This window comes from Brassica napus, chromosome C9 (genome assembly GCF_020379485.1).
Source record: "Brassica napus cultivar Da-Ae chromosome C9, Da-Ae, whole genome shotgun sequence".
Taxonomy (NCBI): Eukaryota; Viridiplantae; Streptophyta; class Magnoliopsida; order Brassicales; family Brassicaceae; genus Brassica; species Brassica napus.
This window is the reverse complement of record NC_063452.1, coordinates 21,229,007-21,252,732: the sequence shown is the minus strand read 5'-3', so window position 1 is coordinate 21,252,732 and position 23,726 is coordinate 21,229,007. Positions and strand designations below refer to the sequence as shown.

Below are 23,726 nucleotides of genomic sequence, written 5' to 3'. Positions count from 1 at the left end.
TTAGTGTCTGTTTGCGGATCCCTTTTCCGTCTCTTCTCTTGTCCCTTTATAGTCTTGATTCGCCTTCTCCTCGTTCGCCCTAAGGTTAATTCGCCATAGAGGCCTGGCCCAATTCCATGCGTGATGGGCTTTCGGGCGGAGCGAAGGTTTGTCGAGTCGACGTCGAATAAAGGGTTTAATTGATTTAATGAACCGGGCTGATCGATCGATCGTTCCAACCGATCGCTCCGTCAACTAAACCGGCCCCAGTCGAGTTATCGATGCTAACGGGCCAGATCCTGTTGTTCGATGGGCCTTGAGGAGGATTGTTAAATCTCTCTCCAACAATGATCTCGAGTAGACACATGTGAGATCCAAAGCATTTTAGATTTATTACGAGTACGAATGGTATAATGGTCCAATTAATGCAGTGCGTTTCATCTGTGAGTAGAACACCGGGTTGGCAGGTATGTCGATCGCTCCAGCATAATCAATCCGCATATACATCAAAAACTTCGCAACAGTTTAGCCAAAGCTATATATTAAACTTTCGTTGAAGACTTTGCCACACTTTTTTTCTTAGGCGAGTGGATGTAGAGTCAAATGGATCTCCTATTCAATCCGCATCCAAACTTAATGTAGAGTGAGTGATGTTTTGAGTCATCTGACTTGCCAATGCTCTGTCGTGGAACAACATAAAAAGAAAGTCGTTCACTGCATATGCGATGTATTTTTCTCCTTGAATATTTTATTTATGTATGTATTGTTCTCCTTGAAAAGGAAAAAAAAATTACGCGTTTTATTTGTAAAATAGTTATTATGGATGTGAATTCTTGACTTCTTCTCTAACAATCCATTGATCTTTAGTGGAAAACTACTGTTGAGACGATTGAAAGAAAATTGATGACCCCAAACAATAAAATGCATAAATTGGCTTTTAACCAGATGAACATTCCATGATTAAAGAATCCAAAAAGAAGTAAGAAGAACAAACTTCAAGAAGATACTATAATCATCAAAGTTTTTTAGTTCCCAACTTAAACCTTTTCTATAATAAATATATGCAATGCCTAACTACCATTTTCATAAGAAAAGAAAACTGAGATTGATATCGAAACAATAAAAGTTGAATAATTTTGCATTTAAACATGTAAGAATCATCCATGGTTCAATGTTTTAAGAAGTATAATAATTATTAGAACATATGAAGAAGAGACTAGCATCCAATAAGTCTATGTGTCTCACGTTAAACCGAAAAATGTTTATCTATAAATGGTAAGCCTAAATGCACTTCTCATGATATAAATAACTCCTATGATAATTTGAATAACAATGCCCATGTCAAGCAATTATCATCTGGGAGAACGCTTTCAGGGTGTAAGAAGACTCTAATAGCTCTCTGCCTCTTAATTGGCGATATGACATTTTGTGAAAGTCAGTCTATTTCTTGAGGACTGGCAAATTCTCAAGAAAGTAATTTACTAGTTTAAACCGATTCCTCCTTCATAATCATTTAGTTAATCTTAACTTACTCCACAATCGATCATACACACCAAGACAACTTGGTGAAGATGGGGAGCTTTGGCTTCGCTGGAACAAACAAGCTCCAACGAGAATTGACCTGCTTCGGCTTCTTTGAAACCGAAACTTCCTGCAAAAAGATAAACAAACCTAAGTGTACACCACATCAAATCTTAATAGATGCTAGACAATTTGATTATCATAAAAGTTGCTTACCATGGTAAGACTTTCTAGAACAGGGGAGCCTCAGATGAGCTTCTCAGTAATCCGAAAGACAATCATCACGCATGTAATAAGTTTTTTTTTCTAGATGCATAATTAATAACATTCAAATACATCAATGTCTTTCTCACATAAACATACTTAGCATGAAATCTTCGCTTGGTTGTGATGTAGATAATCAAATATATCCACTTGCTTTAGCTGTGATAAGAAATAGTCTACACATCTGCAATTTGCCAATTTTTCTAAAACCAATCACAATATAAATTTGGTATGATGTAATTATAAGAATTTATGTAGTTTGTAAAGTTTGGTAAAAATAAATTTTCTGAAAGATGCATCAAAGACGCAGAAAAAGGTTAGAGTGTATATGAGGAAACTCAATACTAGGAGTCCTATACCAAAGTCAACCCTTTTTGGAACTCTTCGGAACTCGGTAGTCTTTGTCTATTAAACTTGACGTAACATGTTTCTAAATTTAAAAGAAATTATGACTAGACATTGACAGGTATCGATATCATTGAATTCATATTTAGACATTGAACGTTATTGCACAAATAAAAGACATTGAAAGTTATCCATCTACTAATGCATATCATATATTCTAATTATTTTTTTTTGAATAAAGGCTTTAATATATTCTAATTATTGATACTAAAACATAAGAAATTTTAATACTAGTTTTATTTTATTAAATAAGTTTATTTTTAATTTTACAGCAATAAGTATGAAAATTTTAAAATTTAAGAGACAAAACTTTTGTAAGTTGTAAGGAACCACGAATAATTCTTTTATAAAAATGATGATTTTTATAATAAAACTAGGTGTTTTGCCCGCATATGCTGGCATAATTCTTTTATGGATACTTATTAATAAATGTCTATTAGTTTAAAGATAAAAAATTGAAATAAAATATTAAATTTATACTATTTATGAATCTTTCAATTTTTTAATTTTTAAATTTTATTGATTTAAAACATTAGTTTGGATAACAACACTAATATTTTATATTTTAAAATATGGTGTTATTTTTAACCAGTTTTTATTATATTAATTTCTAAAAAATTATCTAATTAAATAAACAAATATATAATTGTTAATATAAAAGATGTAATTAAACCAAATTCTTGCAATTACCAAAAGCTACAAAATCTCAAAATAAATCAAAAAGCACAAATCAGTCTATATTAAATAAAAATATAGATATATGTATAATTATATTTAAAATATCTTCCATAATAACCGAAGAAACACTCAAACAGACCAACCATGTTGACAAACAAAGCATTAATACGTAATATATAAGATTAGAACACTTCCTATCTATTATCATTTTCATTTCTAAATGCTATAATAGAGAAAAATAAGCTATAGTCAATCAATATATTTTTATTTGAAAATAAAGATAATATTTTCCTATAAAATAGTATTTCTTTATTAGAAAATCACAACTTGTTATTTTCAAATGATTTTCAACTTTCAAACTTTGATAATTATAATTAAAACAAATCATTTTGGAAAATACAGTTTTCTTTTAAAAAAAAAGAATTACACTTTCTTAACAGAATAGTCTTTTAAAGAAATGTTAATATAAACAAAGTTATAATTCTGTGAAACTCTTGAAAAAATTAGAAGTATAATATTGTTAATTTTAAATTTTTATAAATATAAGTTAGTTGTTGTACTAGTGTGGTCTATGGAGTCAATATGAGTCTCTTGAAGTTGATGACAAAAAAATAACTTACTTTTCTATACTATTATTTGAGAAGTGAATTTATTTATTTGTCATGTTCTCCATGATTTTAAGCTAAGTCATAGTTTTAACAAATAATTTTAATTAGATTGATAAAAGTTTTGATATATTTAATGAATAATTATATAATTCATTATTATTATAAAATTATCTCTTAAATTGAAAACGAGTTTGAAGATAGAAAAGATAATTCAATGTATTTATTTTGTGTTTATTTATATCTTTCTTTCTTATCTGTTAATTTTTATAATTAATTGTATATATATACATAAATAATTAGATTTGTAATTACAGTAAAACATTAAAAATAGTTTATAAAAGAAAAATGATTTATATTTGTTTGGAAAGGTAATATATCATGAAATATTTTTAAAAGCTATTAAATTTTATTTTAGTATTAAAATACTTGATTTATATTTTTTGCTCACGTAGTTTGTTTCGTGGTATTTATTTTTTATTCTTATTATTCAGAATAACATGAATTTGTTATTTAAGTTGAAAAATCTAATATCTATTTTTTTTTAATTTTCTAAATATTTTAATTGGGAATGAAATCATCTTTTTAAAAATATTTTCAAAATATCTTCCTCCAGAAGAGAAGACTTTCAAAATATTATTATTTTTATTTACAACAAGTGAGTTATTCTGAATAATAAGAATAAAAAAATAAATACCACGAAACAAATTCCGTGAGCAAAAAATATAAATCAAGTATTTTAATACTAAAATAAAATTTAATAGCTTTTAAAAATATTTCATGATATATTACCTTTACAAACAAATATAAATCAGTTTTCTTTTATAAACTATTTTTAATGTTTTAGTATAATTACAAATCTAATTATTTATGTATATATATACTATTAATTATAAAAATAAACAGAAAAGAAAGAAAGATGTAAATAAACACAAAATAAATACATGGAATTATCTTTTCTATCTTCAAACTCGTTTTCAATTTAAGAGATAATTTTATAATATTAATTTGTAATTAATAATGAATTATATAATTATTCATTAAATATATCAAAACTTTTATCAATCTAATTAAAATTATTTGTTAAAACTATGACTTAGCCTAAAATCATGGAGAACATGACAAATAAACAAATTCACTTTTCAAATAATAGTATAGATAGATGACATAAAATACCGCGAACACTTTCTATTTAAAAACAACAATACAAATTCAGATTTTAAAAATCACACACTCAAAGGTTAGGAAGAGCTGATAAAAGTATATTAGGGTTCTAATTTTTTACTTTGAGAATCTCTTATAACAATAAAATTTATGCTGCTTTTTAAAATCTAAAATTTTGTAGTTGTCTATTTTAAAAAAAAAAAATGCCATTTTAAAAGTATATTTGAATGAAGAAAAGAAGATTGTGAAATAAGAAAAAGGATTAAAAATAAGATAACGTAAACATGTGAATGTGATTGTACTAACATAAATGAGAGCATTTATATATGTGTTAGAGTCAATGAAACAATTACACGAGTTATGCGGTCAAAGCAAGGATTTGAATCTTCACCACAAAGGCAGACAGCGATTACCAATTGAGACCACAAGCTTAAACAAATCTTTTGGTCAGCAATTGATATCAAGAATACTTTTCCGAAGTTGACTTTCTTAGTTTTTGTCTTTACATACTAATTAACGAGGGTCTACCTTTGTGATTGTAACACTATTCAAAGTCATCGTCGGTGGAGAACTACTTGTTGATTCTCCATCTCCTGGGTAGAAACCAGGTTGTGAGGGTCTCAGTAAAGTAAAAGAACTTGCATTGAGCATTAACACAACAGAAGCCATTGTTGGTCTACTCTCTGCCTTCTCCTGAACACACAACAAACCAATGTGAATGCATTTCATGATCTCGTCACTTAGACCTCTTGTCTGAATCAGACTTGGATCCACAATGTTTAACACTCTCCCTTCTCTCCAGTTTTTCCATACCTATTCAAATATTAACCAAAATAAGAGTTCTAATAAGTTAGAGTTTAGAACTAGAATCTCAAATTCACTCTTAGAGTCAGAAAACTCTGTTTTCATCCACTTACATAGCTAAGGAGGAACAATGAGCTTTTATCTTCAGGAGACCAATTATTTCTCTTGCCTGTAACGATCTCAAGAACTAGTACACCGAAGCTAAACACGTCGGTTTTCACTGAGAATTTCCCATTCATCGCGTATTCTGGAGCCATATAACCACTGCAGCAACAATATAAAATTCATTAATTTTCTTATAGAACTGATAGAAGTTGAATGGTTTTATTCCGAGGCAGCTTACTAGGTTCCTGCCACTCTGCTTGTAAACCTAGTCTGACATGGTTGGTCTGTATCAAACAACTTAGCCATTCCAAAATCCGATATTTTTGGATACATTGCGTCGTCCAATAGAACATTGCTCGCTTTAAGATCTCTGTGAATAACTTTGAAACGAGAATCTTCATGGAGGTAAAGAAGACCTCGAGCAACACCTGCGATTATCTTATAACGTGTTTCCCACTCTAATACCATTCTCCTATCATTATCTGAGAAATAAAACAATTTGGATTAGTCACTATATGTAACAAGTAGAGATATAGATTATATCAACATGTACCAAATATGAAATGGTCAAGGCTTGTGTTCTTGAATAAGTCATATATGAGTAGCCTTTCTTGCCCCTCAAGGCAGAAACCTATAAGCCTAACAAGATTTCGATGATGAAGTTTGGCAACTAACGAGACTTCGTTTATGAACTCATTGTCTCCTTGTCCTGATTTCATTGACAATCTTTTCACGGCTATCTCTTCTCCAGAATCAAGAACACCCTAATGATCATTAAGACGGAAACAAATCATAAGCAAATGTAATATAAAGATGATCACATAAGAAACAATCAATCTAATCACCTTGTAAACTACACCAAAGCCACCTTCTCCAAGCTGATTGCCAGGAGAGAAGTCATCAGTTGCTAATCGGATGGTATCAAAGTCGAGTCGCAATACGTTTTCATCTATAATCTGATTCTCTACAACATCTTCTTTTCCTGATCCAAAAGCAGCAAACCTTAAAAAAAAGGTGAAAACTCACAAGAAAATAGCTTTGAGCTGAAGATTTGATTTTTTGACTAAAAAGTTTCACCTTCATGTCTTTGTTTTTCCTTTCTTTGCTTCCTTTTCAATATGAAGTAAAGGAAGATAACGAATATGGAAAAACCAACAACAGAGCCAACAGTGGCGAGTATAATAACGGTTTTGTCTACTCCTTGCGACCAGTTATGTAAAAGACCTGCCAGAAACAGGAAACTAATTGGAAATCACAAAATTTATGATTACAGATATTGTTAATATGCAAGTAGTTATTCAGAGTGCTCATGATTTTTGTAAGGAAAACAGGGTAATCTGTTTTACCTGGTTCTTGGTCCGATGGTGGATCAGGCTCATACTCACTCTCCAGATGGAAGAATCTCAAGTTGGTCTGTATCTGAAAACTACAGCTGGGACAAAACCATCTGAGCCCTGATCTCCCTCTTGTAGCGTTTGCGAAACCAAAGATGAGACAGTCGTTACAATCTTTCTCAGACAAATCCGGCGTGCACATCACGGCACCAAAGAGTGTCGAGGAGTTAGGACCAGGACCACTTCCTTGAACATACTTCCTCTTAGATCCACCTGCTGCAGCACGTTTTCTGATACGGTTCAGTAAATCGCTCTGTAGCCGAATGAACTCGTCCCTATCACCCGTTGATTTGTTCGGGTTTAGTGCCTCGAACACAGGATTCGTTTCGAGTATTCCGAAAATGGGATTGTCCGAGTAGCGAAACATACAATTCGTGGACCTCCAGTAACCTTCTCTAAGTTGTGAAGAGGAGGTTAGATTTAGTGCGGCTTGGAAGACGCAGGAACGACAATCTACTGATGTGACTACTCTGTTGCAGACTCCGATGGCTTCTACTCGATCTTGATCCGAGATGTCTCCGACCGAGAGGTTGTAGAAGTTGTAGGTGTTGGCATGGAGCAAAGGGATTGAGGCGACAAGACTGTTCAGGTTTTTGGAGAAGGTGCTTTGTGGGGATGAAGATGAAGAATGTGAAGGGAAGTCCCAGACAGAACCGTTTACGTTGACGACAGGTTCTTGTGCGAAGCTGAGAAATGGTAAGAACAAAAAGAAGAAGAAGAAGAAGGAGATGAACAGGTCTTGTGGTCGATTAGAAGAACAAGAACCTGCCATGACAAAAGTGGATTCTGAATGTTTTAGTTTTCTCAATGTGTTTTAACGAATCAAATGAAACGCAAGTCTCTGACTAAAAAGTTAAATAATTGAAAACCCAAGTCTTCGAAAAAATCTTTTAAATTAAACGGTGACGTGTCGTTGATTGTGTCAAAGTAGGTTATATTTTTGAATTTCATTTATTTATAAATTAGTCTACATATAAAGATTCCCATCAATAATTTGACTTTGAAATATATTTATGAATTTCATTTATTTATTTATTTTAAGTTAGATCAAATTGGGCAATTGGTACTGCATACTGAAAGTCATCAAGATAGAACTAGGCCTGAATTCAATCTGAAATCTAAACCATAAACCTTTATATAACACTACACATGAATCCAAACTCAAGAAGATATGTGCTAAACTTATCAAACCAGGTCCGAGGTGATTGTCCGTATAATGATTTATGTAGAAGACATACATGATTAGGCCAAGGAGAACAGTATTGACTCCAAAGCAAGGTTTTGAAAACCAAACCGGACCGGCCGGTTGAACCGGTCCGACTGGGACTCGTTAAAAAAACCGAGTCCGGTTCGGTTTAAAATCGGGATTTGAAAAAAACCGGTGAAACCGGCTAAAAATCGGTTACCCGGTTCAACTTCAAAACTCGGCTCTACAGAAATCAACATATAATTAATGTATTTTCAATTGTTATTAAAATATAATATTTCATAATTAATGTTTAATTTTTACTATTTAATTAGTTTTCTCTTGATTGTATTTTTTAAGAAAAAAAGTTTAAAAAATCTCTTTTTGACTCTCATATCTTATTCTCATTTTGCTATATTCATAAAATTTAAGACTTTTAGTTGTAAAAATAAATAAATATGTAATTTAAACGGTCATTCATTTGTTTTTTTAAATCAATTTTAGTTGATATAGTATTCACTTGTATATATAACTAAACTTATGGTTATTGTTTATTATCTAATTAATAAAAGAAAACATAGAACATATTACATGTAGAACTACATTTTAGGTATATATAGTGTAAATATATGATTATTTAAATTTATTTAATTATTTTTAAATAGAAAATCCGGTTCGACCGGTTGAACCGGTCCAATTACTTAACCAGTAGTTTTACCGAGTCGGTATCCGGTCCGGTTTTAAAAACATTGCTCCAAAGCAATCAAAGAAAGAAACAATAAAGAATTCATGAGAAGAATTACTGAACTAAACAATGAGATGAAATCATATGAAGATGATATGTTGGGTGTCAAAAGTGGTCCATATATTGGTGTAATTGATCAAAAGAAGGAGTTACAATAACCAGGTTTACAAGAGTTGTTAAACGCATTAAAATGCAAGAAAGGAGGTTTGAAGACATAGAATCACAGTTCATTGGGAGCATTCTATCAAAGGTTTAATAAACAAATTCACAAGAGTCGAGGAACCAACCAAAACTTTAAGGATTTTGTGGGTGAAAGAAGAAAGCCAAGATGGCGAAACTATTGCAATAAGGATGATCATTAAGAAGCATTATGCTACTATAAAGAAATGAAATCCAACAATGATCACAAATAAAATGTTTGTGGAGAAGTTAGACATATCTTTAGAAATTGCAGAAAGAAAAGAAACCATCAAGCTTACATACACGAAGAAGAAGCTAGCTAAGAACTTAACAAGGAAGAATTATCGTTTTGGCAACTCACATACCAACAGTTCAAAGCACATGGATAGTTGACCAACAGATCACATAGTCAAAAAAAGAAAGATTGTTCTCAGATTTGGATAAGTCAATTCTTACTCCAATCAAAACAATTAACAGAGAAAAAAATCACGAGTATGAGAAAATGCAATATTATTTTGGATAACAAGTAAGTACTGGGAAAGGTCTAATTAGCATATAAGTTGTAGAAAAGGTGTATCGGATTCAGAGTGCAATAAACCCATGAAGATATTGCATCTGCTAGACCCTTTTCTGATTGTAAGAAGCTCCTTGGCGATATCCGAGATTTGGTTGGTTACAGGAGAGAGAATCAAAATGATTGAGGACTAATGAATTCTCAAGAATATACCTAGCTACATTCATCAAAGGATCAAAGGTTCCTTTTTTCTGTTTCATTATTTTCTTTTTCGTCCTAGTTTCTTCTCCTGTAAATTCTCTAATCTCAACACACTCGAGGGTGGATAGTAAGCACTGAGGCACAATTGAACCTTCATGTTTTTCCACGTTTAGATTGTTCAAATACATTATGCACTGCCAAAAAGAGAAGGGCAAATACACTACGCACTGCCAAAAAGACAAGGACAAATTAGGTGCACTTCCACAATTTGTAAGCCAAAATCAGAAGTTTGAACTAGAATTACCAGTGTGAGGTGTTTTAGATTCGGGAAACTCTCAAGAAAATCGGGTAACATGTGTTCTAATTAGCGGGCAATGCAAGACACTTCTAAACGATATAAGTTGCTAAACATGGGAATATTGGATCCCAGGTAACGATAAAGAACCTGCCGGAAGAACCAAAAAAATAACGGTTTAAGGTCACAACTTTTTTTTTTTGTCAGCTGCCCATAAAGAACTAAACTAAGTTTTGGTCAGTGTAAGAATAATCCGAAGAACTAATTTTTATATATGCATCAAGAGTAGATGTGCATACCTCCAGAGTAAGCTGAGGGACGATCATATGCCTTACGCGAGAAATACCATTGAGAAAATCACGGGTAGTATCTTTCTTCATTTCCAAATTAGTGTTACTTCCACCATTGAATATGGAATCAATGTCGATCATAAACAAAGATCTTAGATTCTTCACCACTATTCTTTTAGACTGTTGATCTCCTAACTTCATATATTTGAGCCCCGAAGCATCAATCTCCAGCGCAAACTCCCTACTATTGCTTCTACTCCAGCGGTCAGACCATACTCTAAACCTCTTAAGACTCTTAGATGTCACACGAAGAACCAGTACGTTATCATCAGACGACCTGAACACTGTTAGATCTTCAAGAACGGGACAGCCTGAGATGAGCTTCTCCATGAACGAAGGATCCTCACCACTGTACATAATTTTTTCAAGATGCATGTTCTTCAGACAAGGTAGAGAAACAACAAAGTCGGGATTAGACATCCTTACTTCTACAAGCTTTAAAGACACCAATGTCTTGCTCTTATAAATGTCCAGAGGCATGAACTCTTTGAAAGACATATACCTAAGAAATGTGTCAACCACATCTAAATGCTGAGCTCCTCGACTTATAGCTGTGGCGATCCACTCTCTGATTCCAAAGGGATCATGACCCTTGGACGTGTCATACGTTATCTTGAACTTTCGCATACGTGCATCGCGGTTAAATTCCAAAAATCTTTCAATGAAGCTAGTGATTGTTTTAGCATTGCTAAAAAGGAATTTAATGTCTAGCCCTGGAACATCAAGCCATAGGTTTCTCCATTGGGTCGATAAAACGCTTGTCTTAACAGAATCCCTGGTTGGAAGCCATAAGAGTATCTCAGTTATCAAAGGATCCGGCAGTGCACTGATTCTATCCTAACCCATCAAAAGACGCAACCAAATTCTAGGGTTATAGCAGATGTCTTTGATTTTAGTTTTTCGAATCCGAATTCTCGGGTTATCGACGGTCTCGCAAGTATGTTTGACCTAGACAAAAGCTTGTTTGTAGATTCTTACGTAGATTTTAATCTAAATTGTGATAAATTAGATTCATTATTTTTTAGGAATACCAGATTTTCAACGCAATCCCTAATTATGAGTTTTTCTTAGGACTACTTTCATCTTTTTGAAACAAATTAATTATTTTACATACATGAAAATTACATCTACCATTCTATGAAACGCATGAACGAAGATCTTACAAATGATATTCTCTACAAATCAAACTTTGGAGTTTTGATTAGGTAAATTAATTTCATAATGTTTTAATAAATATTTTTTACCATAAAACCTATAGCAAAGTTAATTAAATTTATAACTTTTTGACAACAATTAATTTTAAAATTCTAAAGTTATAAGTATTATATATTTATAACATTACATTTTTATTTTTTATTTTAAAATTTTAGTTATAAATGTTTATTTAATAAGTTTTGAATTGCATAAATTTATGCACTTATCATAGTTTCCAAAATATATTTAAACTATGCGTACTTTATAAATAAAAATAATTATTTATATGGTAATATTTTTTATTATTTTTTATATTCACAGTAAGTAATATTTTGTTATTAATCATTTTCATTTTACCAATTTTAATTTTTTTAAAACAAATCTCCTAAATAGACCTTTTTGGTTTTTGTTTCCAAAATAACACTCAAAAGTCAAAGTAACCAGAATAGATTTTACTAAAAGGTTAAATGATAGTTGTATCCTCATTTATAATTTTAATTAATGATTTATTAAATATGTATAAATAAATATTAAAAATTCAAAATAATAAAATTGAAATAATGTTTTAACGATTATTTTTAAAGTCAATTTTTTTATTTTTTTATAAATATATTTTTCAAAAAAAAAAACAATTTCAAAAATTTATTCTTTTCAAAAAAAGTTTCCTCACAAAAAATTATCTTTTAAAAACAAAATTCTTATAAAAAATTAGGTACACCTTCTTGTAACATGCATGTATATTTAAGAACTTCTTAAATATGTATGTCATCTTCCTCAATTTTATTTATATGCATATATAAGAAAATATTACTCAATATATAACATCTCTCAAAAATTTAGAAAACGCTTTTAAATATTTATAATATCCTTATAAAATTTCTATATCAAATTTATAAAGACCCTCCGAAAACTTTAAGAAGATTATATACATATTTAATGATATCTTATTAAATATTCATTTATTCTAATTCAGTAAGATATCCATAAATATTCACAGAAGTTTTCCTAAATATACATTAACTACAATAAGCCGAACAGGAAGAACGACCACTTGCTGCAACCTCATGTATAACGTGATCTCTAAGTTATTGGCGAATAGACTCAAAGATTTTCTCCTTCAGCTAATGAGCCAAACCAAAGCGCGTTTGTCAAGGGCCGGTTGCTGCTAGAGAACGTTTTATTCGCGACGGAGTTGGTTTACAGCTATCATAAGCCACTTATCTCAGATCGAAACACAATAAAACTTGATATTTCTAAAGCTTCTGATACTGTCAAATGGAGTTTTATCACTGATGTACTTCATGCAATGGGTCTGTGCAGCCAGTTTATACGATGGATCTATCTCTGCATCTCCACAGCCTCCTTCTTTGTGGCCATTAATGAGGAACTTGCAGGGTTTTTTCACCAGTGTGTGGGGTATTAGACAGGGCTCCTTGCTCTCTCCCTATATATATGTCATTGTGAATAATGCTCTGTCCAACATGTTGAATCAGGCTGCAGCTGATGGAAAGTTTGGTTTTCATCCTAAATATGAGAAAGTAGGGCTTTCTCATCTTAGCTTTGCCAACATACTGGTTTTTACTGATGAAACTGAAGAATCGCTGAATGGAGTGTTGACAGTGATGGATCATTTCGCTGGTATGTCAGGTCTTCAGATCAATGCGTCCAAGTCATCAATTTTTTGCTGCTGGTCTGAACAGCCACTTGCTTATTCATGCTGCGAGTGCGAAAGGTCTAAAGGTAGATACCTTGCCTATACGCTATCTAGGTATGCCTTTGACTTCTAAGGTCTGGAGTAAAACCGACTATGAGCCATTAATTGATCAACTTTGCAAAAAACATTTGTCGTGGACACACAGAGCTTTATCCTTTGCAGGACGTCTACAGCTCATCAAAACGGTTATCACCAGTACTGTTAATTTCTGGAGCTCCGCGTTTCTATTACCCAAAGGCTGTCTTGATACCATCGAGAGCATGTGCAGTGCTTTCCTCTGGTCTGGGTCGCCAATCGTTACGCATAAAGCAAAAGTTGCTTGGGAAGATGTTTGCTATCCTAAAGAAGACGGAGGGTTGGGTCTACGATGGCTTAGGGATACTTCCCGTGTATTTGCGCTGAGGCTGATTTGGCTACTCTTTACTCAAACAGGGTCCTTTTGGGTGGCATGGACTAAGGAGTATTTGCTAAAACATGGTTCCTACTGGGACGAGCGTGAAGGATCTCTTGGCTCATGGGTTTGGAGAAAGTTACTAAAGTTGCAGTCCTTCGCATTCGACTTTTTTAGGTATGAAATTAATAATGGGAGATCCACCTTCTTTTGGCTTGACAACTGGCTGGGTACAGGAAGGATTTTGGATGAAACAGGGGAGATTGGCATAGGCTACTTGGGGGTTCCTCGTTCTGCTACTATCTCTGATGTGGTATGTGAATCAGGTTGGAAGATCTGTAGTAGAGGACATAGGCGATTCTCGAAATCTCTGCAAAACTAGCTGTGTGCCCGGTGCCTTGTCAACATTATGGAGAGGACATTGTACTCTTGCGAGCTGATAATGATGACTTCAAAGCTAACTTCTCTTCCGTTAAGACCTGGAATTATTTGCGTGATAAAAGAAGTGAGGTAAGTTGGAGGAAAATCTCCTGGTTTTCTCAGGCTGTATCTCGACATGCCTTTATGGTTTGGTTCGCATTCAGAGATCGGTTATCCACGGGAGATAGAATGAAGAACTGGGGCATAGAGCAATGTTGTATGCTTTGTGGAGAGAAGAATGAAACTAGATATCACCTGTTTTTTACATGTCCTTTCTCTTTCACGGCCTGGCTGAACATTGCAGGGAAGTTGATGGGAAGCGCCATTACTCTTGATTGGAATGATACCGTAGCTTCACTCTTTCAACCTGATCGAAGTTGACTGAATCATGTGCTTAGGAGGATGGTGTTTCAGACAGTCCTCTACTCTGTCTGGAAAGAACAGAACTCATGGAGGCATGGTGGTGTGTGGGTCATGACGGAGAAGCTCACTCGAATCATCGATAAGCAGATTAGGAATTGGATATCATCTCTTCGCTACACCAAGGATCATCTGCTGGAGGGGATGATGAGAAGATGGCTTGAAGTTACTTAACTATGGGAAGGGTGTTCGTTTCATTCTTTTATTTATTCCTAGTTGAATAGAGTACATATCCACCTACTTGTAAATAAGCAATTTTGATCAATAAATTTGATATTTAATCAAAAAAAAAAATACATTAACTAGTTTAAGAGATGAGTATTGTATATAAAAATTATTTTTACGTATTATCACTTATTTTACGTTTTTACATATTATAAAACTAACAAAATAATAAATATATATTAAATAATTGAGTGACAATTAACTATTATGTATATAATTAAATTGGTGCAAACACGTCAAAGCAATCACTTTTGTTTAGCTATAATCATTTTATGGTAAGCAAATCTAAACAATCACTTTTATATATTTTCTATAGATGTAAATAAATTTAAATGATATTAATATATATATATATATATAATATTTTAATAAGGATATATATTAAATGAGACTCATTAATCATATGCTTTTGCGATTATATGTATCTTTTATAAAAAAAAATTGTAAACCAGTGATAACATATTTTTTAATGTGGAAGTTTTAATAGTTTTAATAATTTATAACCGTTCGTAAATATTCACTGCAAATTTCGATATTCAAATTTTTTATTCTCAAATTGTTCAATGAAAATTTTTAAATTAAAATATTTGTGTGTTTTATATGCTATATACTTTAATATTTTGAATATCAATTAACATGCAATTTTTTCTCATATGGTTTTACAATCATATATATTTTTATAATAAAATTTTAAACCCTTGATCACAAATTTTTTAATCTAGGACTTTTAATAGTTTTAGTAATTTATAGTCATTTTTAAAATTAAAATTATAACATATTTGAAAAATGTAAATTTTTATTATATGGTTAATAAGATTGTTTATTGTATGTTAATAATATAATTTTCAACATAAATGATGGAGGATACACAAATTGTAATTAAATATTTATTATTAAAATATTTAATTGTCATATATATACATATATATATATATATATATATATATATATATATATATACTATAATCATATTAGGTAATTATATAGCTTGTATTTAAGGAAAGAATAAAGGGGGATTTACCAAATATGACTCAAAACTTGATTTTGATTGCAAAAGTATACCCAAACTTGAATCAAATGCAAAAGTAACTCAAAAGCCTTGTGAAATTAAAGCAACCCCCTTGTGACCAAACAAAAGAGAACTCATTTTTACGAATATATCTCCGCTAAGTCTTCTGAGATTCTGTTAAGTCTTCTGGACGACGTCCACAGAAGTCGGCTGGTATAGTTGATCTTAAAAATAATTTATAAATTTTGTAAAAAATATTTTGATAAGCGAAAAATTAAAATCATGTAATTATAAACAGTTTTAAGTGATATAAATTAAGATATAATAAAATTGAATTATTTTAAGCATAGATGAGTGAAAGTGGTGAATCATGATATTCTTTGGTCTAGGCTTTGGCAACATATGTTGTAGTATTGTATGTATTTTTAGGGTTAGATTTTGGAAAGCTTAAATGTTTTTTTGAAAAATTAAATTTTTATCTACATGTGATTATTTCTGTGTAAAGTAAACACTTTTAAAGTTTAATTTGATTTTATGAATTGTTTAGTTAGTTAATTTAGTTTAGGGTTATGTTTAGGGTCTAGACGACTAACATGTAAGTCGTCTGGAAAGTCTTCTAACTCCCGCTAAAAATATTTTAGTTTTCCGCTAAAAATATTTTCGTTTCGCGCTAAAAATATTAAAGTCTTCTGGGCGACTTACAAGTAAGTCGTCTAGTAAGTCTTCTGATCGAAAATATTTAACCTTATTGGAATTTTTTTCTCTCCATATATAAAAAAAAAATTTACATATTCTCTCCTCCTCTCAAATGGTTGCAACAAAAATGGTACGTTCCTCATTCTAAAACTCTTCAACCTCTCTCTAATCTTTTTGAACTTATAAACAACAAACTTTATATCAATTTATTATTTTTGTCTCATGTCTTTCTCACTAGTTTATCATGTTTTGCAGATTTTTCATCACATGGTTCTCATCTTCCACTCATTTAAAGGTAGATTTATTAATTTTAGATATGTATTTTTGTGTGTTTTATAAAAGTAGATCTATCTAATATTCCACTCATTTTCTATGTTTTTAAGCCATTTGAACTTTTTTGGAGATGCAGGTTTTTCAGATCTGGAAGACTTCTGGGCTAGAATACTTCCAGACGACTTCTACGAAGTCTTATGACGGAGTCTTCTCTCATGTTTCCCTTTAATAATAGATCTGAGCGTTTTGGTAAGTTCTTATGTTGATTTTTCTTCATTTGGTAACCTCCTGTTACATAAAATTCATATTTTTTCCCAAACTAAAACTCTTCAAACCTATTCTAATCTTTTTGACTTGAAAACACTAAACTTTATATGAATTTTTCACTTTTGTCTCATGTCTTTCTCACTAATCTATTTTTTGTTGCAGGTTTTAACCATATGGTTCTCATCTTCCACTTGGATATGAACTTTGTGTGTTCTATAAAAGTATGTCTATTTAATTTTCTACTCATTTTCTCTGTTTTTAAGTCATTTGAATGTTTTTTGATATGATATGAAGGTTTTACAGATCTGGGTTTGATATACATGTTTTTCAGATCTGGATCAGACTTTAGAAGACATGTGGGAAGTCTTCTCGGAAGTCTTATAAAATATAATGCACTAGAAGATTTCCAGGAAGTCTTCCAGACGACTTCGAAGAAGTCTTCCAGACGACTTCGAAGAAGTCTTCCAGACGACTTCGAAGAAGTCTTCCAGACGACTTCGAAGAAGTCTTCCAGACGACTTCCAGGAAGTTTTCTGACGGGGTCTTCTTCCATATCAAGTGGAGTCTAAGCTTGTCTTTGTAGAGAAATGATCTATGATAGTTTTGTTTGTGGTCTGTTTTGTGATTTGCATGTGTACTCCTTTAGCTGTGACTTTTTTTGTAAATTTGAAGATATATTAATGAAAAAGTTTGGTAAATATGTTCATTTTCCACGACATTATCTTGCCAAAATTACTTGACATAATTGAAGTTATTGATACAAATTCAATAGCAAAACACAATAACACAAAATACAACTTCAATAGCAAAACACAATAACACAAAAAAATAATCAAATTTATTACAACTAAAGGAGAAGAATTCTCAAGAAAACTTAGTCAAATTCACAAAAGATAAAACATTACATAAGTTCAAAGCTAGAACACTTTCATTAGATACATAGGTAAAAAGTATATCTTATAATCTGAGAAGACACATTAAACCATGTTACTTGATATTCTTGAAGTTACTTAACACTTTTGAAAATTAAATAAACATATCTTAAATTTACTTAACAAATTTACAAAAACTACAAACTTTACTAAGCATGAATGTTGGTAACCTTATAATATCACCAATTAAGTTATAAATTTTATTCAGTAGCCCCAATATTGACTAATATACATGAATTAACAAAAAAAAAATTAAAAAGTCTTTATAGTTTTAGAGAAAATGAAAGTTTATTAAACATTGGCGCAGACGACTTCCACGGAGGTCGTCTGGTAGACTTCTAGGAAGTCGTCCATTTAGGTTTGTTTTGCAATTGATTTTTAACCTAGACTACTTACATGGAAGTCGTCCATATTTGTTTGTTAAAACAAAAATTTGAGACGACTTCCACGTAAGACATCTAGGGAAAATGGGTTAGTTTTGCATTTGACCGGATTGTGTCAGAAATTTGACTTTTCCTGGACGACTTACATGTAAGTCGTCCAGTAGAAAATTAAAAAAATAATATTTTGTTATACCTAGACGACTTCCATGTAAGTCGTCTCAGGTTAGTTTTGCAATTGAAAAATAAAACAAAAAAATTATTTTTTTCTAGACGACTTACACGGAAGTCGTCCGTCCGACGACTTACATGGAAGACGTCCAAGATAAGCAAGTTTTGACCAGAATCTCGGAATAAAATCATGGAGAGAAAGTAAAGAGATGTTATTTTTGGTTCATAAGAATTTAGAAAGAAAGAGTGTAAATCGAATTTTAGGTGCATTAAGAGCTTCAAATTGGTTGTTCATGGTGGTTGGTGTATTGATGGCAATGGCAATATTGTGAATACTTGAGGAAGATGTGGGTGATAGAGTAAAATATGCATTTTCAAAAAAAAAAAAATGATGGCATTTTTGTGAGTAATCTGAACTTTGGGGGTGAAAGAGGCAAGTCAAAGTTCCAAAAAAAGGGGTTAGTTTTGTGTTTGACTTCAAGTTTTGAGTCATATTTGCAAAAAGCCCAAGAATAAAATATTAATTGTACATTGTTAATTAATTTTATGAATAGTTTAATGAAAACTATAATATATATTTAATGGACCAACATATTTTTCTAGGGATTTTGAGAAGCATTCTATTGATAACACGTGTCATAACTACAATGTTGTAATATTTCTCTTTTAATATATAAACTTGGTTAAGATCCACGCCTTGCGCGGAATAAACATTATATATAAATTATTTTTACGTAGTATATTTTATTTTACATATTATAAAATAATAAATATATATTAAATATTAAAAATTCAGTAACTATTATGTATATTATCAAATTGATGCGAACATATAAATAAATTTTATTAATCCAAACAGACATTTTTATTTTATATGGTTTATAATAAAATTTAAATAATATTAACATAGATACATATAGTATATTTTTAATATTTATATTTATATTTATTAAATATTTTTTTAGTCATATTATTTTTCGAACACTTGTATCTTTTTTATAACAAAAACTTTGAATCACTGATAACAAAATTTTTCATTGTGTGATGTTTAATAGTTTTTGTAATTTATAATTTAAAAAAAAAATCAGTGAAAAGTTTAAAATTTAACGATTAAGTTGACAATATTTGTTCAAAGCTTTTATCAAAAGAATTGTTCAAAAAAATCAAAATTAAAATATTTATGTATTTTATATGGTATATAGTTAATTTAAACGATATTAATATATATATATATATATATATATTTAATATTAATATTTATCAAAACTTTATTATTTAAAATAATTAATTATCATATCTATTTTAGCCACATTAAGTAATTTCGTAGCTTTTATTTATGGAAAGAATGAAAAAAATTAATAATTAATTTATGGTTAGTTTAATAAAAAGCTTATTATATATTTAGATGGACCAACCTATTTCTCTTGAGATTCTAAGAATCATTGTGGTGATAGATAACACATGGCTACTTCAAATGTTGTAATGTTTTTCTTTTAATATATAGGAGATGATATATTTAAATTCACATTTATAAAAAAATTCTTAAATCTATGAAGATATCCCTTATATATTAATTGAGAAGCATTACAACATGTTTTGTTAGCTACATTTCATCACTAGAATGATTCTTAGAATTGTTAGAAAAATAATTTGGTCCATCTAAATATAGATTATACTTTTATTAAACTAACTATCAAATTAATTACTTGTGTACACAAGAATATTTTTCATTTTTTCCTTAAATAAAAGCTACAAAATTACTGAATATGATTAACATATATATGATAATTAATGATTATGATAGATACATATTTGATAACATTTTTTGTATCCTCATTCCTTTTTGTCTAATTTTATATTATTAAAAAAAATAAAAAGTCTCACATTGAAAATTTTGTGATCAATGGTTTAACTTTTTTGTTCAAGCAAGATACAAATGATCATAAATTGTATGAATATGAAATCTCGTTTAATAAATATTCATATTATATATATATATGCTAATATTATTTAAATTAAATGATATACCTTATAAAAATACATAAATATTTTAGTTTCAAAATCTGCATTGAAAAGTTATTGAGATCTGAATATTTTAATTTTAAAATTTATAGTGAAAAATCTGACACAAAAATTTTGTGATAAATTGTTTAAATTTTTATTACATCAAATATACAAATGTTAATAAAATGATATGACTAGGAAGTCTTAACAATAAGTATCAATATTAAATTATACTATATATATATATATATATATATGTCAATATCACTAAAATTTGATTATATAATGATTGTTTTCATCAAAAAAAAATGATTGTTTTTATTTATTTACTAAAAATATGATTGTAAATAAACAAAAGGTATTGATTTTAATTTATGTGCTTCCTTTGTTGTACACAAAATGAAAAATGAACACAAAATCCCTTATATATTAACCCTCAAGAATTGGTTAAATGACAACATTGAGGAGCATGCTTACATGTCAAGTTAGAGTACTCCTCAAATATTTATTATTAATTCGAGTGACCTTATTATGATTATTTAAAGAGTGACATTAAATGACCACTCAATTCTTTATTATATATCATTAAATTCGAATATGAAAAGAAATAACCATTAAACTCTTTCTTTTGATTTTTGATCATATAATGTATTAAAAAAACGTAATTATTTTTATGGAAATGAAGATTGGAAAAAAAAGATGAAGCAACAGGGTTCTAGCAAATTGTATACATATTTGTATATATAATGTTAGAAAATAGTTTAAGCAAAATTTGGTTGCATAGTCCTATTTTTCTCTTTTTCTTCATTTTTCCGAGAGAGAGTGATTTTGATTTTCTCTATTTAAGATCTGAAGGAGAAGGTTATGTGTTTAGTTAGCCCATTTGAATTCTTTTTGGGCTTAACATAGGTTTTTTTGTTTTTGTTTTTTCCGGCAACATAACAAACTCATACAGACTTTGTAAACCAAACTGGTAGCTCTGTATCCATTTGGACAGCAAACAACAATTGCTTTCATGCACTGCATACTAGACTATCCGCCCTTGAATTTTGCGTCTGTGGTATATGGATGAGCTCTAAACTGTTGAAACTTCTTCTCATAAACTTTATATATTCCAAATAACTTGCAAATGCCGGTCATTCTTCGGTTTCAGAAACCATCTTCACCAACTGAGAACAATCAGTTACAAATGTAATAGTAAGCTGTCTAAGGTTCCTCATGCATTCCATTTCCCAAATGAGAGCCTCTGTCTACGAATGAAGTGGTGATAGACTCGCTCTTGTATATCTCGTTCCCATTAAACCATCAAAATCTTCCAAAGTACTATATCACCCTTGTCCCGAATAAATTTCTTGATCTTTCCATGATCCGTCTGTAAAACACCATCTACCAGGAATAGTTGGTACTTTCGCGTTCAATACAGATCGGGCCTGGTCTGTTCTCTATGTAAGAGAAATTTGCGCCTCATCCCAAAGTACCGACTCCGTTTCTGCCAATTTGAGGGTATCTCGCGGGTCAATATCCAGATTGCTAAAGATCTTATTGTTTCTTCCTTTCCATATATACCATAGGATCTATGAAAATTGATGATCTTCCATTTTCGGAGAAACCTTCCAAAATAAATGATCTATATTTGCAAAAAGTGATTGAAGGGGAAAAGTATATGGATTCGATGGAATTCGTAAAAGTGCCCAAACCTGAACTGCCGGTGGACATTCAAAAAACACATGATATGTAGATTCCTCAGGTGCTCCACATCGTGCACAAGTTGTGTCCCATTGAATTCCTCTTGACCGTAGTTTTTTTCTTAACTGCTATGCAACCTGATATCATCTCCCAAAGAATTTTTTTATCTTAGGTGGGCATCGCACTTTCCAGAAGTATGCTTTCAGCGACGAAACCGAAGGACCATACTCTGTGATATTACGTGTATACGCACACCAATTAACCTAATGTGCACACTACCACAATCGAATGGTATGTCGATGTAGCACTTTAGGATCGAATCCACAGAGACCAACTATTACACTTTATCTTTATGGGATCAATATCAAGCAAAAACATTATGGGGGTTTAAAGATTTGAGGGTTTCGTGAGAAACAAGTAACAAGATTAATTAAAGTATTCAGATAACTAAAATGCTAGCCTAGGGTGGTTTGATCGGGTGTTAAGCAAGTGTGAGCCAAACAATTATTCAAGTTTAATTAAGAGCAAGTCTAGAACTCGGATCACTCAAGTAGAAAAGTCCACTGTTGTGGTACTGCTCTCTATGCTGATCGATCTTGATACCTAAACTCTCGTTTGGATCAAGTTCGCTGGTTAGGGATGCAATGTTCATTCAAGTTATGTCTAGCAACCTATAACACTTTTGGTGAATAGATTAAACCTAGAATCAGGCACTAAGTGGTTAACTTGATGCAAGCCTTAAGAACAACAGTGAATGAAGACAATCGATTTATAACTTATTTATGTCAAGCTCACAGATCTAACACCCTAACACCCTAGACTAAGCAAGCTGACTACTCAGCCATAGCTACAGAGAACACAGAGATAACAGATGAAGAAAACATGCTGAAGCAATAAAATAAAAGAGATAGGGTTCAGGATTCTTCTCAAGAGTGTAGAGATCCTTCTCCCTTTACAATAAGCAAATCCAACAATGGAGTTTTCGGGTCTGGTTCCTCTCTGTAAACTAGCGTAGGATGATAAAGAGAAACATAAAATATGATATATCAAAGCCACAGGCGGCTGGGAGAGAAAATAGGGATAATTAGGGCAAATCCCGTAATGATTGTAGTTTCCTTAAAAATCTCTGCCGCTGGAACACTCACTCGGAACAGTCACTCGGGTTGCTCCGCTATCTGACTGTTCTGCGTGAAAACCACCAAATTGCATTGTTTTCTGCCTCTTTTGTTCCAGCTGGTCCATCTCTCATCCAATGCAACTTCAGACCTGTAATGACTCCAAAAGGACTAGAAAGACTCGATAAAGACTTGAAAACCAATTTAAAAGCATATATACAAGATGTATAAAACACCATATATCAATTCCCCCAGACTTAGATCCTTGTTTTTCCTCAAACAATGTCAAGTATCAAGAATAGGGAGAAAGGTTTGAAAGTGTGGGAACTCTCCTATTCTCAGCAACCATACTTTAACCACGAATCTCTGAACCATACAAGCAGTAAAACTAGGACAACACACCCTTACCGGAACCCCACTGACTGCTGTTCAAAAATCG

General features: G+C 31.2%; 3 protein-coding genes and 1 long non-coding RNA gene across 5 annotated transcripts; 1 reads left to right on the top strand and 3 right to left on the bottom strand.

Annotated features, from left to right (window-relative positions):
- Positions 1-1,099: 1,099 nt before the first annotated feature.
- On the bottom strand, positions 1,100-2,287 carry LOC125592431. 2 transcript variants are annotated; one of them, XR_007328423.1, is made up of 3 exons: positions 1,864-2,287; positions 1,717-1,755; positions 1,100-1,630 (listed from the first exon to the last, which is right to left on the bottom strand). It is a non-coding gene; the product is annotated as an uncharacterized LOC125592431 (long non-coding RNA). The 2 variants fall into 2 exon arrangements; XR_007328424.1 differs by having other exon boundaries at positions 1,717-2,287.
- Positions 2,288-4,909: 2,622 nt separating this feature from the next.
- Positions 4,910-7,782, bottom strand: LOC106366684 (cysteine-rich receptor-like protein kinase 41). Its single transcript, XM_013806345.3, has 7 exons — positions 6,872-7,782; positions 6,603-6,749; positions 6,371-6,507; positions 6,079-6,289; positions 5,764-6,007; positions 5,534-5,684; positions 4,910-5,429 (listed from the first exon to the last, which is right to left on the bottom strand). Exons 1-7 carry the CDS (start codon positions 7,689-7,691, stop codon positions 5,130-5,132), a joined length of 2,010 nt encoding a protein of 669 aa, XP_013661799.2. The 5' UTR covers positions 7,692-7,782; the 3' UTR covers positions 4,910-5,129.
- Positions 7,783-10,109: 2,327 nt separating this feature from the next.
- LOC125592531 (putative F-box/FBD/LRR-repeat protein At5g44950) lies at positions 10,110-11,580 on the bottom strand. Its single transcript, XM_048767750.1, has 2 exons — positions 10,340-11,580; positions 10,110-10,190 (listed from the first exon to the last, which is right to left on the bottom strand). Exons 1-2 carry the CDS (start codon positions 11,015-11,017, stop codon positions 10,110-10,112), a joined length of 759 nt encoding a protein of 252 aa, XP_048623707.1. The 5' UTR covers positions 11,018-11,580.
- Positions 11,581-12,876: 1,296 nt separating this feature from the next.
- LOC125592530 lies at positions 12,877-14,703 on the top strand. The gene is made up of 4 exons (XM_048767749.1): positions 12,877-13,352; positions 13,444-14,002; positions 14,072-14,199; positions 14,508-14,703. The coding sequence occupies exons 1-4, from the start codon at positions 12,877-12,879 to the stop codon at positions 14,701-14,703; spliced, it is 1,359 nt and encodes a 452-aa protein (XP_048623706.1).
- The last annotated feature ends 9,023 nt before the right edge of the window (positions 14,704-23,726 follow it).

Coding starts and splice junctions, on each gene's coding strand:
- LOC106366684 (XM_013806345.3), bottom strand. CDS start 7,691: ATGGCAGGTTCTTGTTCTTCTAATCGACCACAAGACCTGTTCATCTCC. Junction 6,290..6,370: donor GCTTTGGTGTAGTTTACAAG/GTGATTAGATTG, acceptor AATGATCATTAG/GGTGTTCTTGATTCTGGAGA. Junction 6,008..6,078: donor CCTTGACCATTTCATATTTG/GTACATGTTGAT, acceptor TTTATTTCTCAG/ATAATGATAGGAGAATGGTA.
- LOC125592531 (XM_048767750.1), bottom strand. CDS start 11,017: ATGCGAAAGTTCAAGATAACGTATGACACGTCCAAGGGTCATGATCCC. Junction 10,191..10,339: donor TCCCTCAGCTTACTCTGGAG/GTATGCACATCT, acceptor TTCTTCCGGCAG/GTTCTTTATCGTTACCTGGG.
- LOC125592530 (XM_048767749.1), top strand. CDS start 12,877: ATGTACTTCATGCAATGGGTCTGTGCAGCCAGTTTATACGATGGATCT. Junction 13,353..13,443: donor CTTGCCTATACGCTATCTAG/GTATGCCTTTGA, acceptor GTGGACACACAG/AGCTTTATCCTTTGCAGGAC. Junction 14,003..14,071: donor CTGCTACTATCTCTGATGTG/GTATGTGAATCA, acceptor CTGCAAAACTAG/CTGTGTGCCCGGTGCCTTGT.